The sequence below is a fragment of the Dermacentor variabilis genome, chromosome 5 (assembly GCF_050947875.1).
Source record: "Dermacentor variabilis isolate Ectoservices chromosome 5, ASM5094787v1, whole genome shotgun sequence".
In the NCBI taxonomy this organism is placed as follows: Eukaryota; Metazoa; Arthropoda; class Arachnida; order Ixodida; family Ixodidae; genus Dermacentor; species Dermacentor variabilis.
The window spans coordinates 55,478,885-55,499,829 of record NC_134572.1 but is presented as its reverse complement, the minus strand read 5'-3'; the positions used below and the strand labels follow the sequence as shown (position 1 = coordinate 55,499,829).

At 45.5% G+C, this 20,945-nt stretch overlaps 1 protein-coding gene across 1 annotated transcript; it reads left to right on the top strand.

Moving 5' to 3' along the window:
• Positions 1-487: 487 nt before the first annotated feature.
• On the top strand, positions 488-9,780 carry LOC142583535 (angiotensin-converting enzyme-like). The gene is made up of 6 exons (XM_075694022.1): positions 488-546; positions 1,421-1,620; positions 3,381-3,560; positions 5,536-5,803; positions 6,740-6,939; positions 9,491-9,780. Exons 1-6 carry the CDS (start codon positions 488-490, stop codon positions 9,778-9,780), a joined length of 1,197 nt encoding a protein of 398 aa, XP_075550137.1.
• The last annotated feature ends 11,165 nt before the right edge of the window (positions 9,781-20,945 follow it).

The following is a 20,945-nucleotide window of genomic DNA, read 5'->3' as shown; positions in this document are numbered from 1 at the left end:
TGTGTTTAGGCAATCCCGCATAAGACCTGGACAAGAGCCGCGAAAAGGAAATTTCTCCCTGATTTCCGATTAGGCTTTCTTTTGTAGTGCACGTAAAAATACGGAAACAGACGAATTGTAACATGGATGAAGCTAACTGCTGTGTCAACTCTAATTTGAAGATGCGTAGGAAACCTCCTGCATGTAGTACAAGAACCTACGCCAACCTATGTATGTAGCAAACCTGGATTACGGAAGCACAACATATGCGATTCTTCGTGCAGGACCCACATGTCCAGCGGAAGAGAAACTGGCAACCTTCGAGAATGAGTACAGACTGATGACAAACCAGCTCCAGAAGGTGGAATGGAATTTCGCTACAAACATGACGTCGGAAACAAGGACACAACGCAGCAACTTCCAGCCCCTTTACAATGTTTGGATGTCGTCTTGGAAGAAATGGGCCAAGGCTTTCAGGGGTTACGCGGGAACGTGTCCTGCGCCCTCCATGGAGCTCATCAGCATGATGAGGTCTGGCGTCGTTGTGCAGGACCCCGAGAAGGCAAAGTATGATAATTGTTCCTTTACCTTTGTTGCCTGTAGACAGTTAAAATGATGCATGGGAAGGACGCGACTAAAAGAGACTACGGACATTTGTTTTTTTTTTTTGTCCAGATATTGAACCTGAGTTAAACAACCGGTTACTTTGTGAATTCTTTCCCTCTATCTGGGATCTTCTGCGTGGTGTTTTCGAAGCAGCGGTCTTACGTGCTTCTGTTTCTCTATAACCATGTCTTTCCGCTCCTCTCACTTCAAAAGTGTGTTTCAATATGACCCTAGCACAACCTTTATGGGTTAGTTTCCGGAGGGGATTTCTGTTAACTCATACACAGCGCTCGTCGCTCGTGCAACCCGCATGCTTGTGGTGTGCCTTTCCCGCCTGCAGTAAGTTTACTGCGCAACAATAACTGGTTCGAGTTTTAATCCTTCTTCAGTTGTTCCTGCAGTCACTGTGAAGAGCGTAATTTTCAGCAATTAAGCTAACTGCGTCAGCCGCGGAATATGTAGAAAAGTCTTAATACCTTTCTGGCTGTGCGCTGAACACACAAAAATCCCTTAATGAACGAAGTACTGTTTAATAAATGCCCCGACAGGCTTTGTTTCTTTAAAAGCAGTTTCTCACATTTAATGGCGCCATGAGTGATGAAATGCAAGTTCTTTGATCACGCGTTGTTCCGCCTTTATATCTCTGATGCATGATGGCAGGTTTGGGAAGGCATACGGCTTTGATCTTTCGACGAGGTTTGATGTGTAAGTTTTGGATACAATATTTAGGGTGTCCTGGGCAAGCGCAATGCCCCCATTAATGGATTCCTTGGAAAATATAAATATTTGACTTTAAAGCAAGAGCGGCGATAAGCAAACCACCTTCCAATTGCAGGAAAGTCTCCGAACTGCGCACAGCCATGATAACTTATTCTGCCAAAGAGAACTATAATGATTTGGAGCGCTGTATGGCTGGGACAACCGATCCGAGTCTGCTGAAGTCCCAATGGCTTGAGTGGGCAAAGTGGCAGAACGCTTCCCAGATATACTTCGCTGCTTTGGTGTCCATGTTGAATGCTGCAGCTGTTGGTAACGGTAAGTGCAGTTCACGCATTACATAACTAGGGTTGTTTGGCATAACGCGAAAGGCAATATTTGGCACGCAGCAACGAACGCTTGGCAGTAAAGCGCGTTCATGTTTTCGAGTAACAGAACGGCAAATCACAACACCCCCTTTTAGCATTGTTTTTTTGCAGTCCTTTCACTAACACAGTATCGCGCCATAACAACACGTACTCGAGTCTGTGCACGTCATCAAACGCACGTAAGGATGAGAATCCGTATTCGAATACAAAGCAAGAATTACGGTAAATGGGCTCTCAAAAACAAGTGTAGGTCAACTGTAATAAAGAACATAATAGAAACGAAGGCGGCCGGGCTGCGATAACTAACTGTGCTTACAGATAACTAACAGAATCCGCTGTTTGGGCGCGATCGCAAAGCATTGTCCTGCAGCTGTCGAAGAAGACCGCCTTAAATAGGCACCGAAAAGTAATACTTCTCTTATTCGCATTCGGTTGGATAACGTGACAGGGCCAGCGGACTTCAACTCAACATCGTAATTACCTTCGTCAATCTCTGTGAGCCTAATATAAAGTTTAGCTTCTCTTGTTAAGATCTCTTATTGCGACCTTTATCCGCACCACTATCGTCTCTTCTTCAATGACACTTAGGGCCCTCACACCGGATGGCATCCAAGACAATACCACAGCCAGGTGATCTGCGTAATCCCCAAACAGTGATATTACTGCACTGTTCAGAAGGGGAAAAAAACGTGTACGGCATAGACTTTCTCACTATAACACCTAGCGGTGCCGCCACCGTCTATGGGAGTTTCTTAAGGGGGCACCGTGCCGTCATGGGAATGACGGTATATGTGTCTGTGAGGCTCGTGTTGGCTGGTGTTGTAAGAGGCTTCGTCTAAAACGTAGATATGGCTGCGCAAACAACGCGTTCTCAAAGTAAAATCTTCATAAAATGTTTCCGTTCACGCATATTACATCTTTACTCACCCACAAAGCATGACCAAGCGAAGAAAAGCAAGAACAGACGACCAACTGTTTCAAAGCGAGCGCGAACCTTGTCGTCTGTCCTCCAACTTTAGCGGCCCGCTGATACTTTTTACGTAACATGTAGTCGTACACGCAATAACAAGTTCTCATAGTTAAACAAAACATGTTTTCGCGTAATAATAAAGCTAAAACAGCTTTTCACATGCTGTTCTAGTAGGAAATGAATTATTGTGACAGACGGAACGGTACTTGCCAAGCGCGTCTTCAAGGTGTCCTGTCTCTACGAGAACGATGCCAATCCGAATCCACAATATACCGGCATTCCCATGCATACCACAGCGCAGCAGCGCCAGATTTCCCATTAGGTAATGTAGTGAGAAACTCTATGGTGTACGGAATAAAAGACATGAGAGCCTATGCAGTTGTTCTGCCTTGAGTTCGACAGGCGCCATTAAGCTCACATGTAACAGCGCAACGAATGGCGTAATGATTATACAACTCAACTGTTATTTCGTTGCCCCCCCCCCCTCCCATCCACCGTCCCTTACTTCACGGACAAGGCGCTCCGCCTCTCTGCGTCTACCCGAAACGTAAAGATACTATACAGGCAGTGATTGCATATATGGTGCCCGGACAATACCCGATACTCCTTGTGGGTGAGATGTTAAAATGCGGTGTTTCACGCTATATAGGGCACGCTGTTATACCATCAACGTCGAGACTTCTGTCAACTTCGTGTTTCGAGAAAGCGAAGTGGTTTGTTTTGAAAGAACTGTCGCGCAGGCTACCGCCACTACGCCGAGAGTTGGAACGAAGGCCTGGACGTGGAGCCAGAGAGCGCCCGCCTCTGGGAGCAAGTGCAGCCGCTCTACTCGGAGCTGCACGCTTACGTGCGCGGCGCACTACTACGACACTACGGGAAGGAGCTTCGACCAAACGAGCCGATCCCTGTACACCTCCTGGGTAAGTGCAGTTTATCCGCCGTATTAACTAACGTTCAACGTAACAGTAAGGGTGCAGTCGCAAACCAAGAACAGTTGGTCAGCGTTTCTAGCAAGTAACATGCTGCCAGAGGCACTTTCGCATCGAAGAAAAGCAAAAGTGCTCTTCCTCCTCCACCTTTCCCTTCCCCTTCTTCCCTAGTTTATTGAGCAAGTGCTGATACTCGCTACGGTGACTCAGGGGCTATGGCGCTGTGCAGCACAGAGTAGTGGGTTCGATTGGTGGATGTGTTGGCCGGATTCCGGTGTGGGTTGGAATGCGAAAACGCTCGCATGCCTCACCTTGGGTGCACGTTGAAGAAAACCCAGTTGGTCAAAATTATTTCGGAGGCCTCCACTAAGGTGTCCCTCGTAACCACCTCTGCAGTTCCGGAACGTTAAACCCCCGTAATTTTATTTTAACAAGCGCCGATGCCGACAGCTAGCGCGCCGAATGTCAAAATGTTGGAAAACGACCTGATCTGGTCGACTCATGTTTCCGTGACATTTCTGACAACAAATGAGCTGTTACCGCTGTCCTGAACGAGACGACTTCTCTAAGGGCAGCATCCTATGGAGCCGTTTGCGTACCAAGCTTTCCAAATACTATGCGCGTGCTGAAGTCTATCTATCTATCTATCTATCTATCTATCTATCTATCTATCTATCTATCTATCTATCTATCTATCTATCTATCTATCTATCTATCTATCTATCTATCTATCTATCTATCTATCTATCTATCTATCTATCTATCTATCTATCTATCTATCTGTCTATCTATCTATCTATCTATCTATCTATCTATCTATCTATCTATCTATCTATCTATCTATCTATCTATCTATCTATCTGTCTGTCTGTCTGTCTGTCTGTCTGTCTGTCTGTCTGTCTGTCTGTCTGTCTGTCTGTCTGTCTGTCTGTCTGTCTGTCTATCTATCTATCTATCTATCTATCTATCTATACACACGCTTGTCAGACACGCTATTCATCGGATGTGCTCGACGAATCACTGAAGCTTGACCATTACGTCTGTGCACTTTCTGTCACTCTGCAGGAAAGGTCGCGTAGAGCACTATAAAAGTAATTGGTCATTTGAAGTGCTCGGTACTGTTTCACATTTGTGAACTGCATGTAACTAAGTGACTGTGTAAGCACTGTTGCGTTCTGAGCTCATTTCCGATGTATTGTTTTCGACGCTCTTTGTGGTAGCGATTAGTCAGCGTCTTTCTACCCTTCGCACCTTGCATGAACCAGTGTGATCAATAACCAAACAGTAAATCACTTCTCTAATTCAAACAAAAGTTATTTATATCTTTCTCTGACAGCTGCTGAGTTTGAGGAAGCGGTTGCACTGACGTAAATTCACTGAGATTTCTTACAGCGCGGTTATTTCTTGGGACTGTAGCAGTCTTCTACGGAGCAGATGATGTAGATAAAAAGGCAAAGGTGCAGATTTTAAATTATCGCACGGCCGCACCAATACTTCGCCACAAGCCATCCTACACGCATTCAAGGGAGGACGCCTCAGTCATAGGAAAAGCACTAACACGCACTGCGCTAACATCCCACTACACACATTGTATTAGCGGGGATCCAGGCTCCCCAACGTCTAAAGACGGCGGAGCCTATCCCTTCAATAAGCACACGTTGCGAGAGTGCCCCGCCACCTCCGCTTTCAAAACATGTGTCCCGGCAAGTGGCAAGAGTGGAACACTCCTCCTCGAAAGTTAGAAAAGGTATGGTGCCCGCTTGTGGTGCAGCACATCAAGAGTGTGCAGGTCCGGCATGCCTAAGCCGATCAAAAAGGCCCGGGCTGGGGCCTTACTTCTTCTGATGCCGATAAACGTAATTTGATACTTCTCCCCATCAAGACAGCCGGTGGAAGCACGCATGGGTGCGGTCGCCAGCTGCTACCTGACAGGCCGTGATGGGAGGTGACCCGCTTTTCCTTCCAGGCAATCCTTTCGGCGAGAACTGGAGAAACTTGGCTGACTTGGTAGTGCCGGCCGACCTTCGGAGGAGCCCCACTGAGCAGGCCGAGCCAGAGAGGCGTAGCTTACCGTCCGATTGCGTGAGAAGGGCCGAGGCCCACTACGAGAAGCTGGGTTTTCCACCGATGCCACCTCTATTCTGGAAGAACTCCATTTTCGAACGGCCTGGCAACAGCACCGCCATGGACTGCCACGCGACGGCGTACGACTTTGGCGATGGCAGTGACTTCCGGTGTGAGATTTTTTCATTCGTGTAATCTTTCTGAACGCGCATGTTTCTGCTTGCTTGAATGGCTGCTGGCATGCCGTTGGAACGTGTTTTTTTTCTGTTTGTTGTTTGAGAGCTGCGTGTAGGCTCGCTCATTTACCACTGGCTTCATTCAACGAAACAAGCCTAAAGGCGTCGTTTCGCAGACTATACAACAGGTGACATAGGCCTATATACTGTTCGCATCATTAAACTGTAGTTGCCTCTGTTCCTTAAGCTTTGTATTCTGCTGAAAAGAAGTCAGACTAAGAAATTTACTAGTAGTAAACACGTCTTTATCTTGAAGGGATGGCCTCAAGGCCTCTAGGAAGACGGGGAAAATATCACCACGCTCATCTACTCGGAGAAGGGAACTTAAACCGGTCTTACAACTATAAGAGAGGAGCGTGTAAAAACTATTTCTTTTTTTTTTTTGCACGCTGCTCCACGCAGGCCATCCTTGAAGCGACCTATCAAGGTATCACTGCGTAGGCAAGGGACGCGGCAAAGGACATCAGAGATGCATGCAGTGGGGGGCACGTAAGGTGAAAAGCAGTGTGCCATTAGCACGAATTCGTGCACGAGCAGAAAAATTATTCGTAGGGCATTTTTCACAACAGCTCCTACCGGCTTCAAAAAGTTTATGAATCTAAGGGGTCCGTTAACTTAATCTGCGAGTCTAAATAATGCCGGTGTCTCGTCGAACGCAGTGCATAGAAATACGAAGGCACGTCCAATTCACTTTCGACTTGCTCAGACGTCTTTACATACTACATTGACGCGACTCAGCACGTTTCTTGGCCTCGTTCACTTTCTGTCGAGGTCACAACCTAACTTTTCTCGCTGTGCCCTATCTTCCTATTGTCTTTTTCCCCCCTTTCTTTTCTTTTCCTCACGCTGCTTTTTACCTGGCAAACGAAGGATCAAGGCTTGCCTGGTTGGTTCGAAGGCAGACGAAGAGATCGCCTTCCACGAAATGGGTCACGTGCAGTATTTCCTGGCGTACCGACACCAGCGGTCATTGTTCAGAACGGCGCCGTTAGCGGCCTTCCACGAAGCCATCGGGGAAGCCTTTGGCCACGCTGCTGCGGCCTGCGGAGGTGCCGGCTCGGCGCGCGGTGGTAAGTTTGGCGTGTTACTGTCGCCGCAGCAAAAAGGCTGGCGCCTTGAAAGCAAAGCGTTCTTTTTCTGGCCGCGTGTAAACGCAGCACTGTCTAGTCGCAGTCGATCTCCCCGGTGCCACTTCCTCGTTTTACTTCTGTTAGCCACGCATCCTTTCCCTTAGCGCATACATGTCTGCTCTACGACGTTTATTCCGGTCAACTTCCCTACCGTCTCATAATTTAATTGCTCGCTCCTAGCGCTCTAGTTTAATTACTCTACTTTTATTTTGTTCGTAAGAGTTAGGCATCAAGTAGGCTCCCTAAGCAGCACGTTCCGTTAAACGCTTACTACCCATGGTACATACATACTGCCACGATGAAAAATTTTGTTTGTTCTTATTATTTTGCAGAAATTGGCTTGTTTTTTACACATTGTTTCACTCTTATTTTCTTTTGCGCTGTTTGATATTTATTTATTTATTTATTTATTTATTTTGCTAGATACTATCTTTCGGCTTCTCCTGGCTCTCTTTCCTCAGCTTGCATTAGATTAGTCCTTGAATAGATTAGCAACAAGCGATGCTATTGTGACAAAAAAGTTTCTAAGCCAAACAAAAGAAACATCTCAAAGATCGGCCGGAAGCGCCCAAGCGGCAATGCTTTCAGAATGAGAAAGACGTTACAACGATTACCACTGCTAACAAACGAAGGTAACGTGATTAAATGATCAACGTTTGTGCACCTTGCTGTGAACTAAAGGTAGTGCTAAACATGATGATGATGATTATCAAAAGAGCGGACTGGTGGTGATAGTCGGTACTGCGTTACGTGAGATATGACGCAAACGGGGCACGCAATACGACAGACGTCGTATCTTCACTTTCTCTATCGTCTTACGTACCCCTTTTGCGCTATACCTCAGGTAGTGGTGACGATGATGACAATGATGATTACAAATGAACATATAGTGCTATTAAAATGTGGATTGCTTTAAACTGGTCACATGCCTACGGCGCTTTCGTAGGGCATTCCCATAGCAGGCGTCTGTTGGTTAACACAAGGGTAGCTTCAAGCAAGTGTTTTCTCTTTGCAGGAAAACGTTGATGTTGCGAAGATGGCGTAAGCCATACATGTTGTGAAGGCCCTAAATGCGTGAACCATCAGCATTACCGCTAAATCTAGCTCCACCTGGCTATTTTCTGTTCCATATTGAAAAGACGCATTGATAAATAGAGACAATTTAAACACAATTTTGAAGGGATTGCTACCGAAACTTCATTTCAGAAACCAGCGTTCACAATTAGTTTCTCGTGGTCTAAAGGCTTTGAGGAAACGACGTCATTATTCCGTCAAACTAATTTTGCAGTGAGCACGTCCCTCCAAGGGCCTCCATGATTTCATCGGATCGACAATATTGTAGTAGATATTAAGAAATGAAATTGGCCAGGTCGTGTGATACATGGTACACTGCAGGTAACCGTGGTCGTGTAAAACAACAGAATGGGTGCCTGTAAGGAAGGGAAACACTGCTGATGGCCGCAGGGAATTAGGCTGTTTAAGATTAGGATGTTTGCAGGCGGAGGCCGCAATTGGCCGACGCAAGGGAGGAGTGAGTCGTGATCATTGGGAGCGGCCTTCGTCTTCCAGTGGACAAAATATTTTCGGCCACATGGGCAAATTTAGCGATACCTTGAGCGAGAGCGCTACTACGCAGCAAAGAAAAGTGTCACTTCGAAATTGATGGCAGTGGCGACGAGTACGCGACAACAGTGAACGGAAAATGTTGTCACGTGGCATCAGGAGAGTGTCGAGTCACCCCGGAGCTCGGTACAAAGAGCTGGGGCGGACGCATATCGAAAGCGATGTGGCATGCGCCATCATTTTACCCACTCTGCGCTCAAAGCGCTCAGCCCAGCGCGGCCTGCGAGCATGGGGATATAGCGCGCGCTGTGCGACGGTAACGCTGACAGCGCGCTTGTCCCGGCCGTGTATCGGTGCGATAGAATAAAAATTTGTACTCGAGGCCGTGGACCTGAATACCACAGGCCGCCCTTTCTCTTAGTATCTCCGTGCCTCCGTGGCCGAGCCTGCGCGGATTCTGTGCAACAACAAGCCGCCGCCGTCGCGATTATCTCCTCGAAATCTGCATATATCCACCGAAGTCTGTGTCTTGTTGCACAATGCGGTCCTTGGCCATCGTGGAAGCGAGCTCGCATCTGTAGCAGAGACAAGACTGCGCTCGAGACGGTGTAATCCACGCGTGCTGTGCAACAATTCGATTGGCTAAGACATATGCAGGGCGCTACGTGATGAGATAACATTGTTCTAAGGGCCCTCACAAATTTCATCCGACGCCTTCTCTGACTGCAAGAACGTATTCTTCTCTTTTTTTTTTCGTCTTCTCGATGTTTCATCGGCAACTGTCGAAAAGAGGAAGCGCTCTAAATCCTCAAGTAAGGATGGTGTCGAGACTTTATTTTAATTATTTTTATGCTTAGAATGGGGGACGCTGACGCTTTCTTCTCGTTGGCTTGAACTGGAAATGCTTTTCAAATTACGCACTTTGCAGAGCCACACACCGATGGCTCCGAGAGACATCTGCACACCCGTCGTGACACTGTGGGCAGCTTACTGCGGGAGGCTCTATTCAAGCTCGTACCTTTGCCCTGGATTCTCTCCGTAGAGAGATGGCGCTACGCGGTCTTTCAAGGCCACATTCCTGCCGAGAGCCTCGCCTCTTCGCTCTGGGATTACCGGTATGCGCTTTTGCATACAGCATCGCCACGTTATCAGTATATCATTGCTTCGATACGACCCGATGCGGGAAGCTGGCATACGGACAACCACAACGCTGTATAATGATGCCGCGTTAAAAGAAGCTAATGATCATAAGATAAAAATAAAATTTAAATAATGAAGGGGATGCGATTAATTTTCTCACAAGAGCAGTTCGCTGAAGCTTTGACCGAGCTGAATGTCGCCTAGACAGTCAACAAAATAAACGTATATGCTCGCGGAAAATGACCTTGCGTTGATTTACCGTATAACGAAGAAAAGAAATGTGTTTCGTGTGATATATCGCGGATCCACAGAGGACAGCTGCAGGAGCTCGCCTCTGACTTGCGTTCTCAATTCATATCGCGATGGTATTTGGTCGCCGTTACATATATATTCTTTTTCTCTCTAAACAGAGAAAAGTTTCAAGGCGTGAAGCCGCCTACACCGGAGGCGAGGGGGTACTTCGACGTTGGAGGAAAGCACCACGTGTCCCACTTCATACCTTACTTCAGGTCAGAAGTCTTTCCTGTTCGCCATGAGTTATATTGAAAGCAGGCCACAAAAATAAGGAGGGACGCTTCTTTGTATTTGCCACGTAGCCTCCTTTGCGCTTCGTTTTAATTTCAGATAAATAGCAAGCGCGCGTTGAAAAGAACCATTACGTTCGTTTCACTCATTTAACTTCCTGTCTATGCCTAAGATGAATAAATTATGTTTTAACCACTTCCATTCAGTTCCGCATGCATCCGGCTTTATAACCGACATGAATATTTTCCTCATTATTCCTATGCCTTGTTTCTTTTCCAGGTTCACCTGCATTTGTAACGGCATATATCTTAATTCAAGCTCCAAAACATGCGCTTTGGACCACTTTATGCTGAGAAATTGGCTACAGAGCGAGTACATGTCAATTTTATACGTAATTACGCATGGCAGGTGTTCAGGTCAGTTATTTATTGTTCGCGTTTAAATTTATGCTTATAATACGAGTCGCACGAAGATACATAGACATCGCCGTGCGGCCGCGTTGGGGTAACAGGCAGTGGGCTGACCCGAGATCGCGAAGGCGTCTGTCATGGATGAATACCAATAAATGAATATATACGAGAAATCGAGTAGCCATCCAAACAAGAGAGAAGTTCACAAGAACACGGAGGCTTGAAGTGATCATCAGTGGCCGAACGGGGGAAGGGTCGCAGATACACGCGTACTTAAAAAAAAAAAGAAATAAAACACGCTGCTAAGGAGAACAGCTGCCACCATGACGAAGACAAGTTTTCTTGTCTAAACGTTGACTGCATCGACATTCCCTGTTCGACCATTCTTAATCAACCCGATAGCGAGCGTTTTGTCGTAGGTATATATACTTATGCGATAGATAATGCATAGGCAGGAGAAGAGCGCGAATCTTCTGCCTTAGGCGACGGTGTTTTTCCCGAGGGTTCTCGCCGGTCTCGCAGCTGCTTCGAGAGCACGAACCCTCGTCACTGCAGCGATTCGCAAGCATAGATAAGGCATGGAAATGATCCCCCATCGCGTGCGCACTAAGTGCGCGTGCGAAGCTCGCTCAACGAAGCGAACGCTGGTCTCACCATGTCGGTATCGAACCTTGCGGAAAGTCGATGTTTAAGCTTGAAATGGTGCAGAGCGAGCGCACGTGGTGCATGCTTGAATAGAACTGAGTAAAAGACGGGGCACGCACGCACGCATGCGCACGCACTGAGAGACTGAGAGAGGGAGAGAGAGCGCTGGTGTCTGTGCTTGCCAATCGCCTCTCCAGTCTTTTACGCCGTTCTGTACAGTTCCCTTCAATGACGTTGCTTTTCCAACTAGCTCAGATGTAGATCTAAGTGCGGTACGCGGTGGAGGTTGCAGTGCGCCGCGTAACATTGTTTTCTTGATTCCATATATGTACCGAGCACATCAATGCTTGACCCCGATGAACAGCATTACATCACGCGGTTTCTACCTGTGATGAGAACGAAAAAAAGCTTTATTCCCGTTGCAGACTACGATGCTTCAGGCTTTTCGGAAAAAATAAAAGAAAAGTAAGCGCAATAAAGAAGGTCAGCCGCCAGTGAGGTTTGAGCTCGCGACCACAGGTTTACAAGGCCAACGCTCTGCCAGTGAGCAAAAGCGGCTGTTTTTTTTTCTCTATTGCATTCTTAGCAACAATACGTACACACGTACAACTAGTTGATGATAAACAATGTTATTGCATCATTTGGACAGACTATACTAATTTGAAACGTCTTCAAAGATGCCATAACAAGCACTGAGCCATTAAGCTCCCGAAACCACTCTGGCGCTTCCATTATGTGCTTTAGGGCATCGCGCGTGCACGTGAGACTTACAATTAGGTGTTCCCTCGACGACCTTGCACCTACGTGGATATTCTTTACATCCCTACGCGTTTTCCCCACGCTACTCATGCATAAAAGCGTTGTCATGTCAGCCGGTGCTCCCTCCGCGTCTGCGTATGGCAAGAAACGAATACCGAAAGGGCTTATCGGCAGTTATTCTTTTCAGAGTTCGTTTGAGAATATCCCACAAGAACACGGAGTCGTGGCAATCCAAGAAGATTTGCACAATAGTTTCAGGTTTGTTACATATGATGCAGCAACAGACCGCGGAACAAAGGAGCACGTGCTTTGTAGCCATGGCTTCATGCAGAGAAAGTGCCAGAATGCAATTGAAAAAGAAGGTTTTCGGTGAAAATCTAACGCATTTCTTTTTTCACGCGTTTCAGTACATTTTGTTCAGGTCCTAAGTTATGCATCGTGCAATAGTCAGGTAACGGTTAGAAAACACCAACAAGATCGCGATATAGTTTCTTTCGCCTCACGGGAGACAAAAATTCATTAGAAAAATGTGCTTTCAGCAGAGAAAAGGACGAACCAAGTTCCCTCAAAAAATCATGCGGTGTTTACGTTCCTTAATTTCTTGATGAGGCCACCCATTCAATTGCTGCACTCGCGCTTTTCTCTGCCTCCGGTGAAACTTCAGCAGCTTTAGCTAACAGCCGTGGCACACAGGGACGTAAGAACATTTGTGACGTGTGTGTTAACTTGAAGCTGGGATTGTCCTTCACCGGCTCTATAATAAATGGGTGGACACACTTTTGCTGAGCGGATGTACGTTGACAAGGGGACAGGCGCCCCTGCCTGCTAATCGTCAATACGCTTTTGTATTTGTTACTTATTCCTCGTTTTAATTCAAACTATACTGAAGCGCACACCGGGTTTTGGATGTAGGTTCGTGCGGAGATCGCAGTTAGTGACTTCAATTTATCAAGCGCGATGGAATGTGGGCCCATGTGTTGTCCGAGATGTAACGCGCGCGTTCCTGTGGGTCATAGCAGCATCCAACTGTACGGAAATTTCATTCCGTAGCTAACGCAGGTCAGCTTTCTACCGTTAGGTGGTACTGGTTAACTGGTAACGCAGGTTGCCTTAGCACCATGGCGGAGCTTGTGGTAACCAAAATGTGGTGTCCAGGCAATACAACGGTTTTGAGCTCTGCGCAACGCTGGTGTATGGACCAGCGCGGAGCGACTACTGGGCGAACCGGGTATAATCTACTTATGTCTGCCGCCTTACAGGTATTTCTTTGCGCGCTTCCTTGACTACCAGCTGCTGAGGGCAATGTGTTCAGAAAGACGTCAAAAAACGCCCATGGTCTTTTGTTGCGTGGAAAGTGATACGCCAGCCATTCGTAATATAAGGTGAGTAGGACTCATCTGCTGATCTTTGTGTTCTGCAGCTCACAGAATCGTAAATATTTGAACCAGTGGCGTGCAATATGTTATCGCTATGGCGATCTCTATATAAAATTACTTATGAGGAATTACAGTTTAAGGCTACAATTTGTGGTCGTGAAAGACACCGCAGCAGAGGGCTGAGCAATTATGGCGAAGTCTGACTCCCTAACGTGAATCGATACCACTTTAAACACAGGCTCAGCGTTTGTAGCAACCTAGAAAGTTCCGACGAAAAACGTTCTCGAGCGCTATTTCTAGAAGACATTGTAATAACGAGAATTTGCTATGTAGACTATATGTAAACCGTTTGTATACATCAGTGTACTTATGTGGTACAATAAACATCAGACAATAAAACTATACGAGAACACGTCCGCTAACGAATTAACGCATTTTTCCATGCCCCACGGGACAAGCTATGCATATACATTCAGAATGCGTATTCTTTATTCATTTCGCATTTGTACAGGAGGCGGTTTTGGAGTTTTGAAAAACTATCATGGGTACCTCCTGTGAGTAATTAAGGATGTAGTAATTAATGCATTATAGGCAACAAAGCATTTCCAACAGAGTAAGGAAATTATAACATATAAAGCAACTCGGAACATCTAATGCCTAAAATATATGATAAGCAAGATGAATGCAGAGTAATACATATGTACAACGCAAACAGAAGTTGTACAATTTCTAAACAGTAAAGAAAAAACGACTAGGGTAGGAAGGGTAATCGTAGCGTAACATAACAAACAAATGTCTAAACACACACATAAATATTTAACATATAAATATGCTTACGACATATCTTCGAAGTATTTGATCTAAAGCTAGTTGTGTTGTTAGCAGGTGTTCCTGAGCTTTATTCTTAAACATTTGTGTTGTCCGGCTAGCTTTAATATAACATGGCAGTCCGTTTCATTACGCCATAACTAGTGCTTATTAGAGGAAGTAATAAGAAACTGTGAGATAAATATCGTCTATTGTTTCAGTTAGTTATGTGTAGAAATATTAATTGTGCCTAAAAATACTTCACGGTTGAGTATGCGCAATATCAGCATAGTCACGTTGGGCTGAAGCAGGTAGCTTAACATTGGTAGTACGCTGTAAATTCGTACTGCAGTGTCACATAACTGCAGAAATTTATAACACTCACGGCTTGATTTCTTTAGATGTCGCAGATGTAATGTGTGCGTAGAATATGCGTTTGCTTAAACTGAGATTCACTATTGTATACAATACACTACAGTACACTGACAATGGAAGATAACGTGGTAAGGGAAAGTTCTTTCGCGCTGCGGGAAATAGGAGTGTCTTAGAATTAGTCCTGTCACTCCAAAATCATTCTTTTTTTGCACAGAATTAATTTCACCGTGTAAGCTCAATTTCTGCTCCTTTTCCTCCACAGCGTGACTTCTCCGAGGCTTGACGTTATGGGCGAAAAATTGCTCACAAAGTGTAAAAAATTTTTCTGCACAGTTGATATTTGGCCGGCGTTCACTTATTTATATACTTCCTACGGTGGGATTTAAAAGGGGAAAAAAACAGCCGCTGTAGCTCAGTGGATATGGCTTTCTGCTGCTGAGCAGCACGAAGTCCTGGGTTTGATTCCCGACTGCGACAAATGGGAAAAGCTCTCGCGTAATTAGATTTTGGTGCTCGTCAAGGAACACCCAGGTCGTCGAAATTCATCCGGAGTCCCTCACTGCGGCTTCTCATAGCCCCCTGGGTTTGTTTGGGGCGCTTAAGCCTAGGAACAAATCAATCGCAAGATCAACAAAAATTGTCTTTTTCACTGCGTTTTCTCTTCCTTTTTCTTCAGGCACATGATGTCATTCGGTGCGTCGATCGAATGGCGAGAGGGGTTGCAGATGGCAACGGGCTCTCCGGAAATATCCGCGGAACCGTTGCTGAACTACTACGAGCCGCTCTTTACTTGGCTTCGGCGAGAGAACGTTAAGTTGAACAACTCGGTCGGATGGTGAAAAAAGTTTTCCAGCACGCACGCCACCACGGGAAGGGACCGACGTTTCCTTACAGCTTAACTCACGTTGACAATAGCGACGCCTCATCATGTCCGAAAACCGACAGCGGAAGCATTGTGCCCAGTGCGTTATGGAAATTGAAAAAAAAATGTGTTGACACTTTATTTAGGTGAAAGAGGAAATAAATTATTTCAGATCCTGCAACATTGGTGTTCTTTTCGTTTCCGCCCTTTCGGTTCTGCAGAGGTGCCTGTACATTAGCGACAGAGAAGCCCAAGCCACTCGGGTCGGATCTTCCCGAAACTTAGTATGATCCCAGGGAAATTTCTTTTACTTCAATCGGTGATGACCGAATGTACGGTCTACCCACGATGATTAGAGAGTGTCGGCGCGAAAGACTGGTCATGCACTTTAAAGCTAGGCTGGCGTGTAATCATGATAACAAATTGCTACGCATACACTGTTATCACACAGCCTTCATTTTAAATAACTCATTCGTTATTGCATGTTAGAGATGACGCAATACTGAAACTTGCCACGATTGATCAGTGGCTATGGCGTTGCGCAGCTGTGTACGAGGTTGCGGGTTCGATCCGGTTCGCGGTGGCCGCATTGGGATGGGGGCGTAATAATACAAGAACGCTCGTATACTGTGCATTGGGTGCACGCTAAAGAACCACCAGGTGTTCTGGAGTCCCCCACTACGGCACGCCTCATTTGTAGATGGTGGTTCTGGCACGTAACACCCCAGAATTCTTTTTTTTTTGTTATTTAGAACACTGCAAGCATTATGTACCAAATTGAGCTGTCAGCGTGCACTCGAACTCATGCTTGCGGCCTTTTTACGTGGGAATGATGCGCAGAGTTACGTCACAACTAACTCGTTTTCGCTATGTCCAAAAAATCAACGCTAAGATAAGCGTGTACGTTTCACGGATATCAGTGGAAATATGTTACAAGCTGACGATTGGCTGTCAACAAAAGTAGTTTTGTGACGTCGTTGACGTTCGCTTAATTGACAAGCTCTGGCCTATATACATCAGCACGTCACATTCGCCTTACCTTGTTTTTTTTTTTTTCGCCTTTCTGACACCTTTGTTTCCGAAATATAGATTATGGAAAGACCATATAGGCGGGACAAAGCTGATTAATGGTCTATAATTATGATCTATGTAGATCATGGTATCAGAAGGATAACAGGATCTACATTTCCTTGCCCCTTTTCTTACCGCCCTCCTCCTCCTCCTCCTCCTCTTAGCGTTTTCCCGTCCACGACTCCTTTCCCCATGCAAAGTAGCATGTCGGCTGCTACGCTTACGCGAGCACAACTTTCTGCATTTGGCCAATCCCCCATATTGGGTAGGAGACGCATGTTTGATACGAAACAACAACGTCCCATTATCGAGCTTTATGTTCCTTTCTCTCTCTCTTTCATGAGTAACAAAATGCAAACACGCAAGCCCGTCGCGGTGACTTACAGTGGTCGTGGCATTGTACTGCGGCGCACAAGTCCGAGGGTTTCATTGCTTGCCGTGGCGGCCGCATACTGCCATGGCGGGGACGAGAGCTAAGCCCCCCTTTAATTTTGTGTGAACCTTGAAAGAGACATGGGAGTGGGGGTTATCATATGAGAGTCCACCATGTGGGCCGTCCATTTCAGTGCACGCTGATTGTATACGGCTCAATAGCCGGTGGACCGGTGCCAATCGCCACCGCAGGTTATCGAGCCCTGTCCAATCAGCGCGCTGAAATTGGTAGTCCACGTAGTGGACTGTTTGTTAAACAACAAACTTCCTGGGGGTTAAAGAAATTATCCAGTTATCCAACAGCTGCGCGTTTGAGAGCCCAGCTGTTGCTTGGGGCGTTAAACCTTGTTGGGCAATTAACAATGCACGTAAAATAAAGCTTGAGTTATCTGCACTACTACATTTCAATCAGGGGTTGCTGCTGCTTATTTTCGCGTGATGAAAAAAAGTAAATTAAGAAAAACAACAAATAAACCTGTTTTTGGTAACGTCAGCAGTCGTTAGGAGTCGCCACAATGAAAACACAATAATTTTCTTTTTTTTTTTACCTTTTCAACAACCGATTGAAACGCGCCTTCCGAATCTCAGCGACAGTCGGCGCTGTAGCAAAGTGCGCCGGTAGGGTTTTGTTGGGCACTTTACTGTAGGAGAGTAAAAATAAAAAAAAAAATAAACCAAGGAAAAAAGTGAGCTCGTAGGAGTAGGGTATTGCTCAGTATTTAAGGATCACCCGGTTTTCGCCGGATTTAAAGGATTCATTCAGTTCTCGGCTTTCAGTAGTCCTAGCAACGTAGCGCCACGTGGTGCCCGCGTCACTCGCTAGAAAGGGAGGAAACGCGAAAGGCTTCGCTTACGGTCCGGTAGATGGCATCGCTGTGTGCGCGGATGCGGGAGGGATTTCTTAGTGGGAAGAAAAACGAAGCGCCGGAGCAGCGGCGGCACTTTTGAATTAATGGCGCTGTTTCAAGCGCGCGCTCCTTGGCGATGATCCGATTCTTCAATCACTGGGCGGTTGGTTTGTCTCTCACAGCAAGCGCTATAAGGTAGGAGATGCGCTACACGTATAACGAATGGTGTTATTTAGCCATCTGTACTAACCCTACCGATTTGTCGGTGACTGTTTCTTACGAAATTTCGCAAAGGAGCAGCAAGCAATACATAAATATCATCTGAAATATTACTAAAATCACCCGCCGTGGTTGCTCAGTGGCTATGGTGTTGGGCTGCTGAGCACGAGGTCGCGGGAGGGAATCCCGGCCACGGCGGCCGCATTTCGATGGGGGCGAAATGCGAAAACACTCGTGTACTTAGATTTAGGTGCACGTTAAAGATCCCCAGGTGGTCGAAATTTCCGGAGTCCTCCACTACGGCGTGCCTCATAATCAGAAAGTGGTTTTGGCACGTTAAACCCCATAATTTAGTTTTTAATATGACTAAAATTAACATACGCTTTCTTTTCTCCCCGCTCATTACCCGCCCTCCAAAGTATGGTTGACACTTATTAACTGAAGCTTCGTGATTGGTTACACGCAAATAAGCCTAGGTTAAATACAAATACAACAAAGTATATTCTTTTCAAGCCTATCAACACCTTTGAACGTTATTTTATACAGATTTATTATGATAATACAAATATCAGACAGGTTTCGTCTCAAAAATTTCTCGGCGTGTGGTTTAATAAAAATCTTTCTTGGTCTGTACATATCCCCAAACTTGCTTCTGAATTAAGAAAAATTGTTTGTCTGCTTTTTAGGATTTCTGAACTCTTGCCTGTTTGTTTAAAGGTGTCAATGTATAACGCCATGTTTTTCTCAAAACTGTCATATTGTAATCTTGTATAAGGTACAAATACGCCTTCAAATTACCATAAACTACTATTGCCACCAAAAAAGAGCCTTGCGTGCCATTGAGGGCTATTACAGTGCACCATAAAAATTACATATACAACCCTTGTTTGTTGAACATAGCATACTAAAGCTGACCAAGTGTATTATCTACGGCTGTTGCAATACATTCATCGAAACCGTTTGTACTCTGTTACTGACAGTACTATAAATTACAACCTTCGTGAGGTAAAACTGCGTGTGTACCGCGAACGCGCACACATTATGGCAGACAAAAGCTGAATTTTCAGGTACCCAACAACCTCAACAAATTTCCCTTTACTGATGATTTCTTTCTAGCTGCAAATGTGGTCAAGAAAAACACGAAACGACGTTTGATTGAAGGCGAAATTCAAATGTAAAAAAATATAATCTACCGTTTGCTTATGCGTATGTTTCTATCTTTGTTGCGGACAAGTGCTGTAGTTGCATTTTTTTGTGTCTTAATTCACCAGTCATGTACGAATTGTATATGCACGCCTATAACTTTGAGTGCTTGCATATTACCTTGCACATGTTTGTCTTTTTCCCTAATAAGGTTTCACTGTGCGCATTGTAGCGTTGTTTTGACATATTTGTCGCACCTTCCATGCACATTTCTTTGGCCTTTATATTATTACTGCCAACTGTATGGGTACCGGGACCTCGTCAGGCCTTACCGCCTTTTGTCCCGGTCCCCTCTTTTCCTTGAAAAGAAGAATAAACTTGAACTTCACTTCACTCGCATAATTACTTTTCGTTCCTTGAGGGGCTCGAGCGTATACGTATCGCGGCTTTTAGTCGAGTGTTCAACGCTTAATTCCTTTCATGTACCTCGAAGACTTTGGCACAGCGCTGTCCGTAACCACTTTCAGTCCTCTTAACGTAGCACCCTTTCACCGATCCCTTTCTTGTTACTATGTGCACAAATGCGAGCCTCTAAGCTTAGCACCGCTACTGCTGTTGGAATGAAACGCCACGTCAGTGACCTCTGTTGGTTGTAGTTTCAGGCTCTGCTCTAGATGGCAAACCAAACTCCGAAGGCAGTTGAACATGACTTCAACAGCTGCTGAAGAAATAAATCATACGAAGCAAACCAGAAGAATCGTTTATGCCTTCTTATAAAGTGTGCGTTTTTTTCCCTTCGCAATAAAATAGGTGAAGTTGAGGTGGGCTCTACAACAGTTACGACGTGAATGGTCAGCAAATTATTGCTCTGCAGTTTATAAAATGTCCTCTCTCACCACGGTGGTACTTCCTGAAAGATGCACGTAAAGCAGTAACCATATTCCGGATTCGATATAATAGCTATTTTGTGAATTTAACAATGCAGAAGAGCGTTGTGTCAGCGTCCTTGTGCACATGGAAGCGAGACCCGTGCTTGTGGCGAACGGCACACGTGGTCTTCGGTATTGAATTCAAAGCGTCCCATGAAGAGCCTTGTAAACTTGCTTGCAGACTTATTTGTTGCTGTCATGAAAATCCGGCTCCTGGATAAGCAGACGGAGACATGGGATAAAAAAAAAGGAAAGGTACAGTCAGTGCTCCAGCAAAAATTGTATTGAGAGCTTCATAAGCGCGACTTTTTAGCGATTTGTTTGTTTGCTGTTTACGTCTATCTTTTACAGCAGGAACTGCTGTTCTCTCAAATCTCGACAACTCCATCCACATGCTGTGTAAAAACGAGAAATGTGAAAGAAGCTTTTTTGGAGGAAGCAATTGGCATGTGTCACAAGATGATTTCGTCACCGTCTAGTTCCTCCAAATACCCAGACATAACAGATATGGAGTTGAAGCACAAATCACCTGGAAAACCTCTAAGTTCCGCTTAAACAAGACATTTGCGCTGGAACTTTGCAACGTTTAAAGGGGTGGAGACATCAAAATTTTCGTTCATGCGTTTGTTGATTCAAACGTTGCGTCATGCTTCAGGGAGCACGATACACACAGCGGGATTCATATATATCCGATAAATAATTTCATAATAGCATTATTATACCGAGCGATTTCGGTTTCGGTTTCTGGGCTCCGGGGGATGCTATGACGTCACAGAGGAGGAAACGCAACATGGCTTGCTCACGTGGCCCACAAAAAATAGTGACGTAAAACTATGCTGCGT